The following is a 15419-nucleotide window of genomic DNA, read 5'->3' as shown; positions in this document are numbered from 1 at the left end:
TTACCAGTGTTCTTCCCACAGCCAGATTCTGTAGCTGAAAGAGCACTACATACATTAGACATCAAAAGAGCACTAATGTACTACATTGACAGAACAAAACTAATTAGAAAAACAAAACAACTATTTATTGCCTTTCAAAAACCTCATACAGGAAATCCAATTTCAAAACAAGGCATTGCTAGGTGGATAGTTAAGTGTATTCAAACCTGCTATCTTAAAGCAAAGAGAGAGCTGCCTATTACACCAAAGGCACACTCAACTAGAAAGAAAGGGGCTACCATGGCCTTTCTAGGAAATATTCCAATGAACGAAATATGTAAGGCAGCAACATGGTCTATGCCTCATACATTTACCAAGCACTACTGTGTAGACGTGTTATCTGCACAACAAGCCACAGTAGGTCAAGCTATACTAAGAACATTATTTCAAACTACTTCCACTCCTACAGGCTGAACCACTGCTTTTGGGGAGATAACTGCTTACTAGTCTATGCACAGCATGTGTATCTGCAGCTACACATGCCACCGAACGGAAAATGTCACTTACCCAGTGTACATCTGTTCGTGGCATTAGTCGCTGCAGATTCACATGCGCCCACCCGCCTCCCCGGGAGCCTGTAGCCGTTTAGAAGTAGATCTTAAACATTTGTACATTTGTAAATATATTACTTAAAACTTTATTATGTACATACGCATTCACTCCATTGCATGGGCACTATTACTAGCATACACAACTCCTACCTCACCCTCTGCGGGGGAAAACAATCTAAGATGGAGTCGACGCCCATGCGCAATGGAATCGAAATGGGAGGAGTCACTCGGTCTCGTGATTTGAATAGACTTCTTCGAAGAAAAACAACTTGTAACACTCCGAGCCCAACACCAGACGGCGGACTGTGCACAGCATGTGAATCTGCAGCGACTAATGCCACGAACAGATGTACACTGGGTAAGTGACATTTTCCTTCTCGCCTAGATTCTATTTTCTGTTCCCTCCGATTAAGAAAGGACTGCAGTGTTGCTTCTCCAATACTTGGAAAAGCATCCCATATGCATTTTCGAGTTTCCGTACAACTCTTTTTTTTGCTTTTTTTTTTTTTTAACGATTTTCTTAGGTTTGTCTTCTGCTTTTTCTTTCTCAAGGTTTCTTTCCCTTCCGGTCTTACTCTCAGCTTTCTCTTTCTCCCACATGCTCTTTTTCACTAGCTCTCACTTCATTTTGGCTGCCATGCACACATTTGCAGTACATGGCTTTAGACTGTGTACAGCATTTAGATACAGTAGACGTAGCCTTCAGGTGTGGACTATTTTATGAAGGTTTGTGAAATTTGCTGGAAGAATACCTGTTTAAGGACTAAAGAGCAGAGACTCCTGCTTTGCCTTGGGTCTCTGCTTGAAAAGACTTCTCTGAGGGTAGGTAATCAAGTCTGTTGCTGACCCATAAGGAGACGATGGGCCAGGCCATCCCATAAGTGGCTTGTCTACTGTGGGACATCTTTGCTATGGCAGGGAACACATGAAAGGTCCAGAAGTCAGAGATAAGTGGTTCCCTGAAGAAAACAACTCTGTGTAGGCAGATGCTGGTTGCCTTATTATTGACTCTTTGTAGCCCAGTAGTGGGTTTTTTGGAGGCAGGTGTAGACTCCATTGCTGTAGTCGAAGCATCCCCTTACCAGAGCCATATTTAGTTGTACTATGTGATTAATCTGGAACTGCTTGAGGATTTTTTTTGGGGGGGGGGTGCACAGATCCCTTGACGGCTGCATTGTTTGGAGTGATGACATTGAGGTCAGAATCCCATATGATCACCAGATTTGTGACCTGTTATAGAGATTCATGGAAGCACAAATTGTCCAAAAGAGAGACTCTAGGACCACTTCTGTGCTATCAAGATTCGCCTTTGCTCCATTCAAGCACAGGCATCTCTCATGGCTTATAATATTTCCAGTACACGTTCACAATATACAGGGACGATCGACCGTCTGTATCTCATTTTGATACTGTTGGGGGTTGACTAAAATCAGATAGGGTCTTGTTTTCTGCTGCCAACTCCAGTAGGATTAGACGTGTAGGTGGAAGTGTTTCTCTGGTTATGGGTTAGGAGGTGCGTAGAATGGAGTCCGGATGTTGAACCATCTGCAAATATATGTCCTGGTGATGCTTCAGAAATTGAACAGCCAGTCAATTTTGGATAAGCCCAAGAGGGTAACCAAAGAAACAGTCCACCCTTGATTGTTTTTTGTTCATAGACTATTTGTGCATTTTGACTAGGTGGTGGCTGCTTATGAAACATACAAATAGAGGAAAAACTTGCATTAGACTGACCTTCTCTCCATAGAGTGAGAGGGGAAGAAGTTATGAGAACCACTCTAGAGTACCTGACTCTATCATATTCTAAAGCACTCCTTGCATCCTCCATGGGGGCACACTAGGAGTAGTGCAAGAAACATGGCGTCTTCTGCAGCGTATAGCAGGTAGAGGCTGCGTGAACACCATAGGTGTATATTGCGGTTTTATAAGCGTAGCCCATGACCTTACTCCGTACAAGTACTAAATAACAGCCTGGATCAATTAAGCAATGTAGACGACTGTAAGGAGAGAAATCTAGTATCATGCCAATTTCTGTCTAGTCCCTCTTTTACTCCAGAAATCACTTGCTTCAAAGCCAAACACAAGGCCCTGACACCAAGGGTGAGTCTTTATGAAACTAGTAAAAAGAAAGAAAAACAGCTAAAGAGAACAATAGTTCTCTGGAGCTTGTTTTTTAATAATTAAAACTTTATTGGTGAAGAGCCTAATTTATCAAGTAACAGTAAAACCCTTTTCAGGGCCAAGCAACATTTTACTCTATATAAAATAGCTAAGGCTCTCATTTTTCCATTTTTATAGATAATACAGACAAATATATCTATTGTTCGGTCAGTATTTATTTCTAAACATATTAGTGTTTTGAGTGCTTTTAAACGCTGTCACTCGTAAGACAGTCTCTTAATGAGGCGTCAACAGCTGTAGATGTGTTCAAGGTTGATACTAAAATGTAAATGATTACATGCATGTGTATCGATTTCATCATTTATGGGGATTCATATCAAGTGTTCAGGTAGGAGTGTACATTTATTGGTTACATTTGGAAATATACTTGTTTCAGCTTACATTTTGCACAAAACACAAAAATTGATAAATATAGATAGGTTTCAAAAAGTAAATATTGATAAATCTAAACTTCAAAAAATAACACCATGAAACCTAGAGCCCTATTGAAGCATAACGAAAGCACACATACGTGGAACCTCCCCACCCCTGCCAGTAGCAGCTGCAAAACTTTAAAAATAAAACTATTATGTTTATTATCTTTTTATTTTTAAGGGGGGGAGGGACTATGGGAGGATGACAGCCACAGTTGGGTGTGGTGTGCACTCTCCTCAGGGCGCATGTGTGCTTTGCCAGCCATCTCAGGACGGCCAAACACACATGCGCACTGAACTCTCTCCAGAGAGAGCCTGCACAGGCTCCCAGTCTGCCTGAGAATGCAAAGTCAGGGCACTCTGCCAATCCTGATGCTGCTCTCATGCTGCCAGCAGCATGAGCAGTGTCCGGAGTCGCCGCAGGGCAGGCTGGGAGCCTGTGCGGCAGAATCAAAGTAAGGGTGTTAGTGTTTTTTTGTTTCTTTAAAAACAATTTTAAATTTTTTGTTTTATCTTTTTTTAATTATCTTTATTTATTTTTTCCCCCGACTCCCGCCCTTTTGTCCCATCGCCAGCCACAACTGCAAACATGTTAAGCAAACCTAATCTTGAAGGTGATCGGTCTACTTCTTCCTTTTTAGCAAGCGTGCTCTTACCACTGTAAAAAATCTTTTCACCGACAACAAAGTTTTCCTGCTTCGACTCACTTCCAGAAAATTGGTATTAAACTTAACCAATCCATAATCTTCAGAGATGCCCAGCCACCCTCCCTTAAACACCCCAGACACTGCCTTTTCCATCTTTAACCTCCTTGAGTGGTTTTGTGTAGCTAGGTCCCGTCAGAGGGTTTCGAAGATACTTAATTATGGAATTATTAGAGCAAAAAAGAGCAAATGACGTAATCGTCCAATCAAGTGGAAGCGTGCATGTCAGAGTAATGAGGAATTCTTTATGACCTCGCTGAAAATGGCCTTGCATCATTCTGAAATGAAGTTGGCAATCAAAAAATGGTGGGAAACGCTTTGCCCCACCCTGTGTACTATGAAACCGAAATTATTGCGTTTGATTAAGTCCTTCTTAGTTGCTGGCTGTTGACTTTGCATTTTTGTCTTGGACAGAGCTTCCGTCAACAGTGAGACGTTTTTAAAAGTCTTGCAGAAGGTGGAAATGGATGGTTACTGTAAGCTTGCCATAATGCAGGTAGGCCTCAAAAGTTTACTCTATATAATGCTTTTATTGTGTTCTGGTTGTACCTCTGTAATGCTTTAGCGACACCTACTGCTTCTAGCGGGGATTCACGTGAAATGTATTTGTAAACTGAGTGAAATTGTTACTCAATTTTTTTTTGTTTTTTAACTACGTGGTATCCTGTGTAAATTGAGCAGTGGGGCATATCTCACGTTCAAAAGCCACAAGAGATACGTTCCATAGACTGCTTCAAGTAGAAAATAATTCTTGCAAGAAATATTTTTTGCTCAAACCATTACCCCGCATGAAAAAAGTGACAACCCCTGTGAAATGTTGCAAATTGCACGTAATGCGAAATTCACAGATTTGACAGACACATTAAATATTTCCCACCTCGGACAAACCAGTCTGCGTGCAGCTCAATAAGCCTTACTGTATGTGCACCTATGCACTGCAAAGTAATTTACACCAGCATCCTCCCAAAAACTCAACTGCTTGCGCATGTGTGTAGTCCGACTGAATTAAGCCCACTTAACCTGTCGAGTGGAGGCATGTGGAGACTGGGTGACTTCTGTTTGATGCCGGACGTGACTCACTACAACCATGCCCCGGTGCACTTTTTTGTTGTTGTTCGTTTTTAACACTCCAGCGTACGCTGAAGTGAACCAACATTCCCCGCATCCACGGGGGCCATCGGTAAACCACCCTGTCACCTTGACAGCATGGTACAGTACATTCCTTCCCAACTTTAATGAACAAAACATAACCCTCATGCAATGAAGTGTTCATATAAATACACAAGGTTACCATTTATGGCTGCATCTACGGTCATGTGTTCATACTAGAAAGTCCACCAGCCGAGAGGATGCTGCAGGGTTTTGCCGCAGATGATATCTTGGGTGCGCACCACGACCTTCTGAACTCCTGAGTCTGGCCTTTCTCTCAGACTGAATCAGGTTAGACTCCCGGTCCTGGCTGAGAGAAACTGGTGGGCATCCAGGGGATGACGGACGTCTAGATGTGGTTCTTGATCAAGGAGATTTCGGGGGGGAGTGGGAGCTGGCCTAGCTAAAGTTTTCAGGCAAGGGATCCTGGACATCATCAGGGTTTGTATGGCTCTCGGGGGGGTACCCCGAACCTTCCTGAAGAACGACACACTCCTCATGACCGTATCATCACCCTGGCAGGCTGTGATCATGGTACCTAGTCTTCTGACTACCGGCCACAGTCGATGCTCGAATGGCAGCCAAAGTTTGTTGCCTGGGTACCTGTCTTTGACAAAGGCCCAATTCCCGGGTTGAATCGTACTAGGTTGGGCATTCCTCAATGTGCTGGCTCCGATTAGTGGCTTTTCTTTTGTTGAGAACTTCTGAGTTCATAAGTGGCGACCAAATGGGGTGATGAGGAGTGGTGTCGGTGACTACTCGACCCGGGACTCAACTGGTTGTGGAATGAGGAGTTTGGCGATATTTGCGCAGGAAACCATAGATGGCTATCTATACCAACTGGCTGTCTGTGTGAAAATTGTGAAACACTTTATTTAGGATTCTCATGAACTGCTCTACCTCCCCATTTGCCTGGGGCCATTTTGGTGTCACTTTCCAGTGGTGAATGCCCCAGGAGGTACTCTGTGAAATCTTGTCGAAGGAATGGAGGACCATCATCCGTCTTTATGACCTTGATTATGCCATGTGTGGAAATCACCTCAGGGGCTGACTGCAATCCCACAATTTCAACTTTCGGATACGTATGTAGTCATCCATGATGACTACAGTGTGCCTTCCATCTGGAAGATGGCCAAAGTCGAGACTGGTGGATTCCCATGAAATGTTGGGGCCTTCTTCAGTGATGGTGGGTAGAGGTGGCTCAGGAGGGCCTGTCACTTGGCACCAATGACATTACACTACGGTAGCTTGCACTAGGGCATCCACGCCAAAAAAACAGACCTTGGTGCGGAGTTGGTTCTTTGTTTTGGTGATCCCTTGGTGTCCACAGTTGGCCAGTTGGACTGGACATTGGGTCAGACTAGTTGGAATGCTGAGGCGAGGGCCTCTCAGACACCCGGCATTATTTGCAGACAGTTCTTGTTGAACGTGTAGTAATGGTTCTAGTATTTTCCCTGCCTCTGGGGTTCTTTGCGGCAGTTGTGCCTTTATGGTTCTCCAATCGTTCGATCACATTTCAGCTAGGGCGAGCTGCAGGCAGTCGTCCTCCTTCGTGGCTTGTTGCAGTGTTTTCACAGATATGGGAAGCGGTCAAGAGCGCTCAGTGATGATGTGCACATAGGCTTCTGTCGCCTCTGCTTCAGCTTCTTCTTCGGGTGTTGATGCTCACGGATGCTGGGAGCGATAGTCAGTCGGATTGTTTGAGCCTGGCCGGAATTCCACCTGGCAGTAATATTCCTGGCGTTGCACTAATCTATTTTTCGATTCGTGGAGGGAGTTTGGACACTGACCCTTGGAGAAATGTTATCAATGGCTTATGGTCAGTAGTGTTGACAAAAGTATAAGTATATATCTATATCTGAATAATGCCCAGTGTATGGCAATGACCTCCCGCTCTATTTGCGGATACTGTTGCTCTGTCTCGGTGAGCGACCAGTTTGCAAATGCGGCTGGGGCCCAAACGCCATGAGGTTATTGTTCAGTAAGCACCACCCCATATCACTTGGGGCGAGTGTCCACTGCAATATTTGTAGGTTTGGCTGGGTCAAAGTATGACCACATGGTGCTTGCTGATGGGGCCTTTTTGGTCCTTCGGAAAGTGTCCTCTTGTCTCTGCCCCGTGCTCAGGGAGTGGTGGCCTTGGTGAGCTCCCTTAGTGGTTGTGTGAGGCTTGTAAGGTCCGGAATAGAACAGCCACAGAAATAAACCATTCCTTTAAAAAAAAAAAAAAAAAACTTTGCACATGTTGGTGGGTGCCAGAGCTTCTTCGATGTCTCTACTTTTGTCTGGGTCTGGTGCAATACCTTCTGCTGAGGAGTATCCAAAAAAGGTTATCTTCTGCTTGAGAAAAAAACATTTCTCTTTGTGTATTGTAAGGCCGGCACCTCTCCTTCTCTGAAGGACTCCACGTCGATGGTAATAATGTTCTTGCATTGATTTGGCGTGGATGAGGATATCATCACTGACATTTACTCCCAGCAGGCACTGATTTCTGCAGCACTGGAGATGCTGAAGTTGAGGTGGTGGTATATTTGTAGGACCATATGGGTTGAGAAAGTTGTGATGTAGCGAGACTCTCAATGTAGTGGTAGTTGATGGTATCCTGATCGAAGGTTGAATTTGTAGAACCATTGAGCTCCATTTAACTCGTCCAGGACGTCATCTACAGTGGGAGTTAGATGTCTGTCATGTTTGATAGCAATATTGGTTATTCTCCTATCCACACACATGCAAACTTTTCCCGGCTGTTTGGGCTTCTTTGTGACGATAATAGGTGAAACCCAGGGTGTGGATCCAGGCACCTTCTTAATAATGCCAGCTCTTTCCAACTTGCCCAGTTCTTCTTCCACCTTGTGTCTGAGATGGAAAACTGTGTGCTGGTGTCTCAAGGCAGTTAGTTGGATGGACTAGTCAATATGTAGCTTGACTTCCTTGCCTTTGAGGCAGTCAATACCCTTGTAAAGTCTGCCATTTCTTCTAGGAAGGCAGATAGCTCTTGTACTCCCAGGGCAAACAAAATTAATTCAAGAGTTTCTGCTGCCTGTCCGCTGATTAACGGGCCTTGTCCTTCTTTGGCTATATAGATTGATGTTTCAGCACTGATGTCTCCATGGGATACTGCCTCTTGAAAGCATCCTAACAGTGGTTTTGGTTTTGTTTGGCCGTATGCGAACCCCCAGATCTTTGCTTTTATTAACAGAGGAGGTTCACTAAGGGAGCGATAGGTGCTCATTGACACTAGTTCAATGGAGACCCTAGCGCGAATGGTGCTGGAAGCTGCTGGCTCCCTATTTTGATTTGACATTTCGGTGTGGGCAACAAGCAGATGGGGTGGCTCCTATGGCAAAAACGATGTGGACTGCATAGTCTAAAGTATCATCCTCCATATCCTTTGAGCCGTCGGGAGTTTCTGAAATTACTTGCACAACCTCTTTAGGGGTTTTGAGCTAGAAGGACCAGCAAACCTTCGTAGAGTGATTTTTACTTCCCACACGCGGCACAGCGTCGACCTTTCGCTGGGCAGCGGTTGAGTCTGTATCTGCATTTTTTGCACTTGTCTTGCGGCCCTTTCTGGGCCGGTGGAGCTTGTTCGGTTTTGATTAGCTGATTAAGAGCAGCTTCCATGTGGGAGGCTCTGACTTTCGATAATTCCTTTGACCTCTTCAAGGTCAGAATGCTTTGTAGCAATTTTCCTTGTTCCTGGAGGATGGCTTCTCTTAGTTTTGCGGATAAGCATCCCTTTATTACTTGTCCATGGCTCTCATCTTGTTCATCCACCAAATCGGATGTGCGGCTAGCTATATTAGTCAGCCGTGGAATGTCAAGAGACTCTTTTGGTTCCTGATGAGAGTGGCAGAATACGAACTGCTCATAGTCTGTTTGCCATTGGTTCGAAGTGTCCATTTAGGGCTCATAGCAGGGTATAATTTTGACTTGTCTCCTGTCAAAGTTTTGTATATTTTGTGACTGTCTTTCCTGCCTAAATGCAGCAGGAGGGCCCTATGTTGCTCTGCAGGGATATCTGCCCCTTTGAAGTAAAACAGAAGATGCTCCACCCAGTCTTTCCATTTTGGCGCAAGCTTGGAGGGTGCCCCATCACTGACAAAAGGTTCAGTGGCCGGGAGAGATACCGTCTTGGCATGGTCAAGGATGTCATGCCTGGGGTAGTTTTGCTGTCTTCTTTCTCTTGTGGCACGAGCACGGTCACCTTTTGAGGCTGGGACAGTTGCCAGACCCAAGAGTTTTCTGCTATCTTGCAGTGCTTGTGGTGAGTTACAAAGAGCAGTGCATGTCCTTATGTCATGAGATGCAGCGGTTTTATCTCTCGCTCTCCCCTTGAGTAACAGCTGGTGTGCTTATAGCTGGGTCCCCACCTCATGACCGGGTTGGCATGCAGTGGGGTTCTCACCAGATTTTGTCGGGCTCCCGTCTTAATGATGCTCTCCCTGTTGACGTTGTCGTGGTAGGCCACGAGACCGGGAGCGTGCGTGATTTGAGGCTGAGCAGTTCTGATTTCGGCAGGACACTCTTTGCATCTTCTGATGTCACGGTAGCAGGCCACGAAGCTAGGAGGGTGCGCATGTCGGATACTGAGCAGGCCTTGTGTTTTGTTGAGTCTACTTTATTTTAATAGTTGTGTATTCCCAAAATTTTTTTCCCAGGTGCTGCGTGGCAATACTGCAACCACGTGTTAAGCTGTTGTGCTCCAGTCAGGTGGGATCCGCACACCCGCCTCATCGCCGATGTAGCGTCATCAGAAAAAACGCACACATGGAGCGCAAAGCAGCAATAAAACAGATAAGCGTCTGGCTGCTGGTATAGAACAGCATGAATGCCCTCCGCACTGAAAGGTGCTTCTGTTTTTACGTGAGACACGAATCCTGTGGTTGGTGACCACACCCAAAATATGGCAACTGACTTTCAGCAGGAAAAAGTATGGGGTCAGTCCCTAGGAGTATTCTGGGCAATTTCAAACCCACATATGTGAGCCACGCCAGCTGTTTTTCAGAAGAATATCCAAAAGGCAAATGATGAAGCAAACCAGGGTATGGTAGCAGTACTGACATCCAGGAATAAAGCATTAGAGGGATGTGAGTGGGGACTCACCTTAGCTGTTCTTATACTAAAACATTATATTTGTGAAGCTTCTGCCTTATTACTCGGCTACCCAGAGAACAGGTTCACCCCCCTCCATCACTGCTCTAATTACTCGCCAGGAAGTAGATTATCCCTGGAATTACTGTACCTTCCACATATCAGTCTCTGCTTTGGTATCCCAGGCTATCTTCTTCTTCATGTATGTGACCTCTCAAACAAAGTGGGCACAAATGAATGCCCTCTTAAGTTAATGTGCAGCAAGGAGTTTGTGATGAAATATGTTTCCTTTTAAAATCCTCACTCATTCTCTCAGGGCTCACTGGTTCCATTTCTATAGACTTATCAGGTGATAGTAATTTACACAAAACTGCTATTTAGAACTAAATTACATTTGGTTAGGGTGTCCATTTTGCCCTCTTTAATTCTTGGTGTGGGTGGATCTTTTTTGTAGCTGCTAAAGTCTTACGCTTTCTTTTCGGACAAAATCCTATTGGGGATATTGACTTTAAATGCCACAAAATATATAACTATACAAAACCGTGATGGATGAAATGCTTTAATCTCAGACACTGGTAATCAATCATGGCCACATACCAATCCATCGTTATTTTGCACACCATGCCACCTTGGTTTGTACCCAGCTATATGCAAATCAGTCTCGACCCTGCTCCAATAGTAACAGTCCAGCCCAAACTGTCCAGGCCAGTCCCCCCGAATCAGAACACAAGCAACCTAGGACTGGTTTCGCCCTAATTATGTTCTCATCAGACAGGTACAGCTTGGTTCCATGGACAGTGTGCACAAGACCCATGTATGGGCCTACCCTTCCCACCCAGAGCCACACAATAAGTGTACAAAACAGTGATAGACGGAATACTTGAATTATTCTCGGCCACTGGTGATCACTAGCGACCGCATCCCAATCCGTTGGACTTTTTTTTTTACACACCATGTTGCCTCAGTTTGGACCCAGCTATAGGCAATTTGTTCTTGACCCTGCTCCAAAGGGAACAGTCCAGCCTAACTGCCAGGCAGGTCCTTCCTGGACTGGTTTCTCGCTAGTTATGGGCTCATCAGCTGGGTACATCTTGGTTCCAATGACCGTGTGCATGGCACCCATGTCTGGGCATACCCGTCCCGCATAGGGCAACACAGTACAGTATACAAAACAGTGACGAATGGAAAGCTTAAATTAATCTCAGCCACTGGTAATCACTCGGGCGCATCCCGATGCATCATTATTATGCCCACCATGTCATCTCAGTTTGGACCCAGCTATATGCAAATCAGTCTTGACCCTGCTGCAGGAGGAACAGTCCATCCCGAAATATAGCATGATATTTCAATATGGACCAGAGTGGTAAATAATACCTCTTAATATTAATAATACTTGAAATTTCAGTTAGATGTAAAACCAAGCAACTATCACCGTACCCATTAGCGTGCTGCAGGAATCCTGACCATTAGCAAACAGAAATAACTGGGCTACTATTGTTTACAAATATGTACACATCAGATTTTCTTAATTTCTTCACCTTTTATATACTTTGTTTTCAAGTTCTGTAAAGCTAATGTCCATTTTCTGTGAAAGCTATAATGCACTTGCTTTGATAGGTAAGTAGCATAATTTGTATAGAGATTGTTTACAAAGGATGGTGTAAGGAAGAGAGTCTGCGTATTTGTCTGTCTGTGTAATGCATAATCAGTTCTTCTCTCTTCCTTCAGATCTACTGATCAAAAATCAATGTTTTCCTTGCAGAATCTTTTATTTGGAGAAAATATGTAATTTATTGTCTCCCACTGATCCTGTATTTTGAGTAAGTCCTTCTAAATATTGAAGAAGAACTTTATTTTACTGTATCTGCTTGCAGATCGTGCGATCCACCTCAAACGGGCTCATTTCCTCCGATCAATTCCAGAAACTCTTCATCGAGTTAGACAGAGAGACAGTGAGAGAAGTAAGTGAAGCATCATATCTACTAAACGTCAACATTGTAAACCATGTGTTTTTCGATACCAGGCCTGTCTACATTTACATGTTAATATCTTATTAGGCTTTTATGAATATACATGTAGCAATTGTTTTATTTATGTGACCATTCAAGATTATTAGAGGTAGTCTAGATACTGTAGTACATTAACTTCTGCTGGTAATGAAAGTGTAACACCTGAAATATTGATAGTGGGGATACCAGGTAATTTGGAAGAACTGAGCTTTTCTCTCTCCTGTTCCTCTGATCTTGAACACGATTGATTAATCCAAACCTAAATTATGACTTGCACAAGCAGTGATAATCTGGTTGAGATACGTATGCTTCACATTAATGAAACAATAACAGCCTAGTGTCAGTGATTTTTGACTAGTCCTCCAGTTCAGCTTCTGAGTAGGTTAAGTGTTAGACAGGCTCGTGGGAGTTTCTGGAAGATTTATTCAAACTAGAGAAGACGCCAGAAATTATCAAATCCCTCCCCCCCCCCCACTTTGACCTGTACCTCTAATTGTAGCAAGCCAATGAACCATGCATGCATGAGATTCCATAAAGAAGTTCCCTTCATTTTTATATTCCTCCTTTGATGCATCTATCCATTCATCCATTCCTTCATCCCTTCAGCTTCCAATTCATCATTCACGAATCCACCATTTTACCATTCATCCTTCCATCCATTTGCCCATATTTACACCTTTCCAGTCTTTCTCCCTTTGATTCCTTTCACCCTTTCACTATCCCATCACTTCCCCTTTTACTTTTCTTTCCCTTCACCCTTCTCCTACATTCTTTCTTTTCATTTTACTTCTTTCACTCTTCTTTCCTTCCACATTTCCTTCCATAATTTCACACCTCATTCTTTTTGCCATTCTTTCTGTCACCCTTCCTTCATACATTCTGCTCATCTCCACTTCTTGGTTTCTAAGCATCTTTCTTTGATTCCTTAATTTTTTGATAATTTTCTTTAACTACTTCTCTCTAATTGTACTTTATTTATCCCAACACCGTCTTGTCTTAGATTTCCACACTACTCCTTGCAGTTATGTTTTCCCTTTAAAGTGATTTTTGGGTTTCCTCCTGCCCATGCAAACGGAAGAAACCCTATAGAATTAATCACTGTTTTACAAAGACCTGGCTTACCAGCCCCCCTGGTACAGTGACATCCCCTGCTTTACTTGCTTCTAAGAGGAGGCTGCCTAGACCACTGATTCAGACACTGGAATAAGTTAACATGTTGAGAATGCCGTCTGCTTTTTTAGGGGAGTTGGGCGTTCCTGCTTGTGGCATTTTCGTAGATGGTGTAATAAATTCAGGGTTTCACCAGCATAGGGCCTCTTGCTTCATAAATGTTCCCATGAATTACTTGGATAACCAAATAATGAAACCGGATGACCTACAACCACAAGTGGCTCAATATGAGATTAATAAAGGTATGGTGCTATGTTGAACAAGATATTAGAAGAAGTCCTATTGAGTTTTAATTGGAGAGATCCTTGTTCATGTCAGAGTCCTTGCCACTGGTTCCTTTGAGACTGAGTTGTTAACCAAAATAATTGACTCAAGTGAGCAGGCTTCTGATAATAATCTAGCAGGTTTCGTTATGCTACATAATAAACTTGAATGAGCAAAACCTTTTACTTGTAATGGTCAAAGCCTTAAGGTAAAAAGGCAGGGACTGGGTTTCTGTCCTGGCACTGAAGATGATGCATGTTTCTCCAGCCCAGTCCTGCTGAGAACTGGAGAAGTGGGGTGTTTCACCTGCAGAGGTGAGCATCTACTCTCTTGATAGCCTCTCCTCTGATTTCCACTTCCATTACAGGCCAACAGTGGTGTTCTTTCTCCTGAGGAATCTGGGTTAATCTGAAAGTTGAGCACCAAGCCCCCCCCCCCCCCCCCTCCCCAATTTAGCTGACACTGAATAAACACAGCTGTGCAACACCCAGGAGACTGAGCGGGGGCACTGGATTGGATTTTTCTGGCCTGTAGCCGTAGTGCTTCTTGCGGCCTCGTCTTTAACTGGATAAGAACAAGGTGGAGTGGGAATATGTCAGTGCTTCCTATGCTGCCACCAGAGGTCCATCATAGCTGAGCAGTGGTAAGAGGTGAGGGAAGGGAGGTTGACATGTTGAGAGAAGGAGATGCTGTAAATGATGGTGGCAGGTGCACTAGCAAGAGGAGAGCAGGATGCTTTTATAGAGGGGCATTTATTCGATGCCTTACGACCAGACTGGACTATGGTAAGCAGACCCCTGAACAATAGGCAGCTGAGACTGTCACTTGAAATGGCGAATTGAGTGTACAATTTTATGCCCAGTAGTGCCAGTGCAGGGGAGCTTCTCGAGGTACCTCCCCTTCATGCAAGAGGTGTGGGTATTGGCCTGTAAGTTGTCCCGAGGTGTGTCTCTATGATCAGCCATTTCTCTTCTTGTGGGATTAAGGGATTTTGGCCAAGTAGACGGTGGAAGAATATCAGAGTAATCCCTTAAAGGGCTACAGACAACTAGGTATGAAGATCTGCACCAGAGAGAAATTCCACAGTGAAGTGAACATGCCAGTCTGCTAATTGAGGATTTATTCTTTCTGGTGGATACATCTACCTGTAGATTCCTCATCTCATAAATTGCCCCTTTCTCCAGATGGAAAACGTTGAAATGGCCATCCTTCTAACGTAGGTTGTACCATGGGCCTCACTCGAACTCGATACTGCTGACTTCTCTGATGTGATTTCATGTCACTGTATGTGATAGATTGACAGAAGAGGAAAGAAAGAAAGCAGGGCAGCAAACCCTAATTTGAGTCCTTAAATCTACAACCACACTTATCAGAATAAAGAATCCCATTGCTTACTATCTGTTCATCTCCATAAATGTGACTGCCTGTATCCCCACCACACAGGATATTCCGCTCTTCATTGATGTTAATCCCTCATATCAGAATAGGCCCTTACAGTGTACTGCTAATCGATCCATTCCCAACCATATCACTACCCATCTGCCCTGTCTTCTTCCTAGTATTCTTTACTTACGTCAACACAAGCATGAAGCTGATCGCCTCCTAAAAACACTGAAGTAAGATGCCCTTTTTAGTTAAGGCTGCACGATGCTTCAGTACCTGACCTCGTTATAGCCGTTACTTCCCCACCTTCTCACCCAGTGCTTTTTAGAAAGTTTTATGAAATTATTTGCAAAACTCGTATGAGAGGTGCTATGCTAGTGTAACTATTATTTAGAACACTCTGCTATGGCCAATGAATTAACGTCTTTTTTAAAATTGTTTTTATTTCTTACTGAAACTACA

General features: G+C 43.9%; 1 protein-coding gene across 1 annotated transcript in view; it reads left to right on the top strand.

The window, feature by feature from the left end:
* Positions 1-15419, top strand: part of TPCN2 (two pore segment channel 2) — a 235845-nt gene that overhangs the window by 147739 nt on the left and 72687 nt on the right. Inside the window, exons 12-13 of the mRNA XM_069221908.1 lie at positions 4303-4384; positions 12006-12092. Coding sequence (XP_069078009.1) covers positions 4303-4384; positions 12006-12092 — 169 coding nt within the window. The remainder of the gene's footprint in view (positions 1-4302; positions 4385-12005; positions 12093-15419) is intronic.

Source organism: Pleurodeles waltl, chromosome 3_1, assembly GCF_031143425.1.
Source record: "Pleurodeles waltl isolate 20211129_DDA chromosome 3_1, aPleWal1.hap1.20221129, whole genome shotgun sequence".
Lineage (NCBI taxonomy): Eukaryota > Metazoa > Chordata > Amphibia > Caudata > Salamandridae > Pleurodeles > Pleurodeles waltl.
This window is presented reverse-complemented; position numbering and strand designations above follow the sequence as displayed.